The following is a 6,002-nucleotide window of genomic DNA, read 5'->3' as shown; positions in this document are numbered from 1 at the left end:
TCCTGCTGTCACCATGCAGGTGGGACCCTCACATGGGCATCTCCTCCCTGGCATTGTAGCCCTGTGGACAGGGGACACCTCTCCAGTGGGGTACAACCCTGTGCCCCCATGCCTGTGCCTTTTCCCAGCCTTCAGGAGAGACATGAAACCCTGGCAGCTCCCTCCCCCCAGTGACTGGTGTCTTATGCTGTGCGGACCAGGCCTGCTGCTAGAAGACCCCCTGGGCTGGGTGGTGTGGGGCAGAGCTGATCCATGGGGCTGAGCAGCAGGATGAGGAGGGGGAGGATCCTGACCTTGGCATCACCCACTGCTGCTGCCCAGGCACAGAGCTGAGCTGTGGGTTCAGGGAAGGAATGGCCAGGAAATGGCAAAGAGAAAGGAGCTGTCAGTGCCTGAGTTTCCCCACCTTGGAGCTTGGGAGAAGTCCCAGGGCCCCTTAACTGGTCCAGAGTGGGATTAAGCTCCAGGGCTTTGGGCTGGGTGGATCCTTCTGTGGGGTGCAGGTTCTGCTGTGCTCCCAGCTCTGCTCCCACCCCCAGCTTATGCTCAGAACCTGTGGGAACCCATTATCCCCACCATGTACCTGTGACCCTGCACCTGCTGCAACCCCTTCCTCTGGCAGGTGAGCCCCATCCTAGGGAAGGAGCAGGGTAAGAGCCAGGGCCTGGCCAGCTGCAGGGCCCTGGGGCTCCCTGATGCACCCTCACCACCCCCTTCCCCTCTGTCTCCCATTGTCACTGGCAGCAGCGCTCCAGGGGACTGCTCAGGGTCTTCTGCTGCTCCCTGGACCCCTGGGACATCAGCACCTGGAGCTGCATACCCACAGCAGTCAAAGCCCCTGATCCTGCTGTGTCCTGGTCTGTTCTGGAGAGCAGGGGGTGTGTGATGGGGGACTGGTTTATGTTCATCCTGTGGCATCTGGCCCAGCAAATAATAAGTATTAATATAATACAGATTTTATTAATCTTTACTAATAGAATCTGTTCTTTGTGCCCCTGCCTTGCCTGGGGCTTGGCCCCCTCTGCCTGCCCTGCCTCAGGGCTGGGTGGGGGTTGGTGCTGACTCCAGCCCCTCTTCCCTGCTCTGTGTCCCACAGGGAGCTCCCTGAGTCTCTTCTGCTGCTGCTCAGGGTGGGCAGACAGTGGGGAGAGAGATGGAGCCTCACAGCCCATTTGGGCTTCTCAGGCATTGTGGGGGGCTGGAAGGCACTTGGTGACAGAGCCACCCCTGAGAGGCCAGGGAAGGGCTCAGAGAGGCCCTGACCCCCCAACTGGAGCTCTGGTGATGGTCCTTGGTGGCCTCACGTTGTCTTGTACCTGAGGGCAGGCAGGGTGAGGAGGAGTCTCTGATGGGGACAGAGGCCACCCCATGCCCCTCCACTCACTGCTGTGACAGGTTGAGATGTGGCCAGGCCCCCACGAACGCCAGCTGCTGCTCCAGCTCCGCAATGCGCAGACCGATGTACCCCGAGGACAGCAGCAAGGCCACCATGCTGAGAACAGGCCAGAGTCAGCCAGGGGGCACAGGGTGGTGACGTGGGGCAGGAGCAGTGCCACGGCCAGGCTCCGTGTGCTCGCCCTGGGGATGGGTGTCCAAGGGGAAATGCGGGAACCCTGGCCTGCCAGTGCCACCCTGGAGAGGTTGCTGGGGCTCAGTAGGGATGGGGAGTGGGAGTGTGAGCAGGTCCTGGAGACTCACAGCAGCAGGTAGATGATGATGATGATGTTGAGAGGGCTCAGCTGGGGGTTTATCTGGGACCAAAGTGCAGTAGCCCAGGCCTGGAGCACGGTGTGGGGTCCCCCTGCCAGGACAGGCAGTGACACTGGCATGAGAGTCTGTGCTCAGCTCTGCCAGGGTGTAAAAAATCTCCCCATCCCAAGCCCCCTGACGCACCCCAGAGGCCACAGGTCTCTGCTGAGGGCACCCATTCGCTGCTGCTGGGAACTAGTAGGGCCACCCCATCATCCTCGTCCTCTGCTTGCCTTGATGTTGGGTTTGGCTCATCTGCAGGTGACCAGGAGACAATCGATGAATGCCCTAGGGAGAGGTCTAGGTGTCCCAGGGGCACACGGGGCCACAAAGAGCTGATCCTGCACTCCCTGGAGCTGTGGGAGATGCTGCTCGGGGACAGGGAGGGTGAGGGCAGCGAGATCACGCCCAGGCCATGTGTGTCTGGGGAGGAGGAGCAGAGCCCAGAGCTGCCAGAGCAGGGCTGTGAGCATGCATGGGGTGCACCAGGCTGGCCGCTCACCCAGGGATTTGTGGAGGCTGTTTGGCTCCGGGGTGCTCTGCTCCAGGTCTGAAAAGCTCGAGATCTGGAAGAGGACAAGCCCCAGTCATGATGTGTGTCCCCAAAGGCACCTACCTGCCCCACTGCCATGCAGACATGGGCAGGACCTGATGGGACTTGTGTCACCCACAGGAACAGAGGGTCCTGGGGCTGGGGCTTTTCATTTCCCCACCACGTCTTCCCAGGAGCCATTACAGCCAGCCCACCCCATCCAGGAGGCTGGGACTGCCCCTCCTCCTGCTGTTCCCTCCTGCCCTCCCTTCCCTGGCCTTACTTGAGACTTCCTAAGAGTTTCCTCATTGTTCACTGAGTTTCGAGGGCTCTGGCCGCTGTCCTGGACAAGGAGAGATGAAGGGAGGTGTCCTGCAATGGATGGATGGAGCCCCCCCTCCCCATCCAGGCCCCGCGTACCTGCAGGTGTTTGCAGACTGACCTCAGGAGCTGGTACGTGGCCTCTCGCTGGCGCAGCGACACAAAGAGGAACTGCGGGGGCGTGAGAAGGGGATTTGTGCCAGACCTACCCCCTCAGTGGCAGCCCAGAGCCCACAGGGACCAGGACACTCCACATGACACTCCAGGTGAGGCTGCCCGCCAGCACTGTCCCTGCTCTCACCTTCTCCCCCTTTGCCGTGCGGATGCTGACTGCGTTAGGCACCAGCAACGCCGTGTTGGTCTTTTTGATGGCTGAGACGGAGTCAACAGGGACGACGGCCTGTGCCAGGGGGAACAGGCTCTGTCACCGTGTTCCCGGCTGCCACCTGTGCCTGTTCTGCTGGCCCCACGCCCACTCCAGCCCACCTTGATGTCCTTGAGCAGGAGATTGGAGTGGAAGCAGATGTGGCGGGAGGACACGTAGAGGCGACCGTGGTAGGGCACCTCTCTCTGCCAGGCACATGAGAAGCAGCCCAGCAGCACGTCCTGCTCAGCGAGCTCCCCGAAGGCTCGGCGGTAGCTGCTGTCCTGCTTGCTCAGCTGCGGGAGGTCGGGGGGCTGATGCTCTGGGCTAGCCCTGGCACCGCGGGCATCCTGCAGCCCCTTGTTCCATCATCGCATCTGCCACGGGACCGGGACGAGCCCTCCCTCGGCCCCCTCCCCAAGAGAGCACCCAGCCGAGACCCTGGGACTGGCGCTGGGGTTCTGCTCCTCCGCAGACGCCAAGACTCACCGAGGGGGATGGGGGTCCCTGCGTGCCCGTGGCTGCCTGCTCTGTCTCCTTGCAAGAGGACTCATAGGTCCTGGATCTGGAAGGAGGCATCGGAGGGGATGACTCGAGGGGCACAGGTGGGATGTGGGGCTGGGGTGCGGGATGCGTCACCGCGAGGTGCAGCACCCACCTGGTGAGCTTGGGCTGCCCCAGATGGGCACTTCCCCTCTCCTCCAGGCTCTGCCACTGCTTCTCCCCCAGCACCTCCCGCCTGCTGCGTCTCAGTTTCCCCGGCATGAGGGGTAAGTCCGAGAGCTCGGGGAGAGGAGGCAGGGTGTGCGGATGGTCTATTCCTGCAGCACAGCAGATCCCAGTGTCACCAACCTGTCCCTCCACCGGGGCGGACACGGGGGACGGGGCTCAGGCCACGCCGGGACCGGGACAGCAGAGCTCACCCGGTCGTGTGACCCCTTTGCCTGTCCCATGGTATCGTGCTGGTTGCGAACCCCTGGGCAGCGGGGCCTGGGGTGACGGGGGAAGTAGTGACCCCTGTACCGGCGGATGACGGGGAAAGTTATCCCTGGGTGGGGGGTGCCGGCCCGGGTCACGGCCGGCGCTGGGTGCGGGAGTGCGTGGCCGGTCTGGCTCCAGAGGGGACGGGAAGGCGGCTGCGGTCCCGAACCCACGCGCGGCCCCAGAACCCCGTCCCGGGCAGGCCCCGCGCTCCCCGCGCGGTACCTGCTGGGGGGCACAGCCGGGGTCCCCCCGTCCCGTCCGACCTGTCCCGCTCCCACTCCTTCCAGCGCCGTTCCTGCTCCGCTGCTATCTCCGCCTCCTCTTCCTCCTCCTCCTCCTCCTCCTCCTTCTCCCGAGGAAGGGCAGCGGGCGGAGCCGGGCGGCCGCGGCAGGTTCGCAGGGAGCGGCCGGGGCAGCCCCATCCCGGGACACCCCGAGGCTGCGCGGGGTGAGCCCCAGCCCGGCCCCCGGGGAATGCGGGACCAAGCAGCTGCCAGTGCGCTCCAGTCCCAGCAGCGCTGAGAACCAGAGCGGTACAGCCACAGTCCCGCGGAACTCTGCGATCCTGTGGCATTTTGTAGTTCTACGGGCACACCGCAATCCACGGGCACTCCGCAACCCGGGACACCGCACGGCATCGTCTGCCCGGTGCCCGCTCCCCTGCCTCCTGCGCTGGCTCCCAACGCCAGGCGCGTCCGTCCAGGGCTGGGGGCACGTCCGCCCCTCGTCCCGGGGGTTTCTGTCGTGGGACAGGGACCCTCAGGAGGAGGCGGGGAGGGGGCGCGGCCGGGCCGGGGGCACTGGGCAGAGCCGAGACCGCGCCCCCCGCGGGCTCTGGGGCAGGTTCGAAGGCCACGGACCCAGCCCGGTTCAGCCCGTGCTCTCTGGACCGGGGCTGATAACGCCCCTCCCGCAGCGAGGAACGGCCATAAACCCGGGCCGGCCCGAGGTGGGACACGGCGCGACCTGAGGGGGCTGCACCCTACACACCCACCCACCCACTCAGGCTCCCAGTCCATCTGCCGGGATCCCGTTCCATTCTCCCACACCAAGCACACTCGGGGTGTCACTCCCTGCCCTTGGCCACACCCTGTCACACCCCCAGCCCCCCCAACCCCCTCACCCCACAGTCGTGTCCTGCTGTGCACACATGACCCCACAGCTCTCATGGCAGGGGCTCCATGCCAGCCCATCCAGGCTGCACACACGGACACACACTGTGAGCAGGCACAGGGCATGGACAGGGGGGTCATGGAGAACCTCTGCCATGGATCCAGGCTGGCAGGGCTGGGGGTGATCACCTGGAGAAGAGAAGGCTCCAGGGAGAGCTCAGAGCCCCTTGCAGGGCCTAAAGGGCCTCCAGGAGAGCTGGAGAGGGACTGGGGACAAGGCCTGGAGGGACAGGACACAGGGAATGGCTCCCAGTGCCAGAGGACAGGGCTGGATGGGATATTGGGAAGGAATTGTTGGCTGGGAGGGTGGGCAGGCCCTGGCACAGGGTGCCCAGAGCAGCTGGGGCTGCCCCTGGATCCCTGGCAGTGCCCAAGACCAGGCTGGACGGGGCTTGGAGCAGCCTGGGATGGTGGAAGGTGTCCCTGCCATGGCAGGGGTGGCACTGGATGAGCTTTGAGGTCCCTCCCAACCCAGACCATTCCATGGGTTATGCACACACCCCCCAGCCCCTCCCACGTGCACCTTGTGTGCACACAGCACATCCCTGCACGCACGGCTGGGCACACACAGGTATGGACACACAAACATTGATTGTGTACGTGTGATCTATGGACACATACGTGTTCACACACACATGGACACACACAGCACACACACAAGTTCTCACACACCACAGACATCAAACACACACATGTTCCCACACAAAGGCATCATACACATGTACACACACACACATACACACATAGGGTCACACAGTCACACACTCTCACAGTCACACACACTCAGGGTTACACTCACACACACACAGGTCACACTTTCACAGGGTCACACACACTCTCACAGGGTTACACTCACACACACTCACACATAGGGTCACAC

The 6,002-nt window shown here is 63.8% G+C and overlaps 1 protein-coding gene across 5 annotated transcripts; it reads right to left on the bottom strand.

Annotated features, from left to right (window-relative positions):
- Positions 1 to 940: 940 nt before the first annotated feature.
- On the bottom strand, positions 941 to 5,037 carry LOC107215409 (GRAM domain-containing protein 2B-like). Of its 5 annotated transcripts, none has more exons than XM_033520208.1 (12): positions 4,173 to 5,037; positions 3,625 to 3,787; positions 3,456 to 3,531; positions 3,089 to 3,262; positions 2,904 to 3,002; positions 2,702 to 2,773; positions 2,565 to 2,624; positions 2,252 to 2,315; positions 1,894 to 2,037; positions 1,699 to 1,801; positions 1,385 to 1,492; positions 941 to 1,316 (listed from the first exon to the last, which is right to left on the bottom strand). In XM_033520208.1, the coding sequence occupies exons 1-12, from the start codon at positions 4,522 to 4,524 to the stop codon at positions 1,301 to 1,303; spliced, it is 1,431 nt and encodes a 476-aa protein (XP_033376099.1). In that variant the 5' UTR covers positions 4,525 to 5,037; the 3' UTR covers positions 941 to 1,300. The 5 variants fall into 5 exon arrangements, with proteins under 5 accessions (XP_033376099.1, XP_033376100.1, XP_033376102.1 ...); XM_033520209.1 differs by having other exon boundaries at positions 1,894 to 2,004; XM_033520211.1 differs by having other exon boundaries at positions 3,890 to 4,261.
- Positions 5,038 to 6,002: the final 965 nt, after the last annotated feature.

The sequence above is a fragment of the Parus major genome, chromosome 28, assembly GCF_001522545.3.
Source record: "Parus major isolate Abel chromosome 28, Parus_major1.1, whole genome shotgun sequence".
NCBI classification, from domain to species: domain Eukaryota; kingdom Metazoa; phylum Chordata; class Aves; order Passeriformes; family Paridae; genus Parus; species Parus major.
Note: the sequence above shows the minus strand (reverse complement) of the source record. Positions and strands in the feature narration are given on the sequence as shown.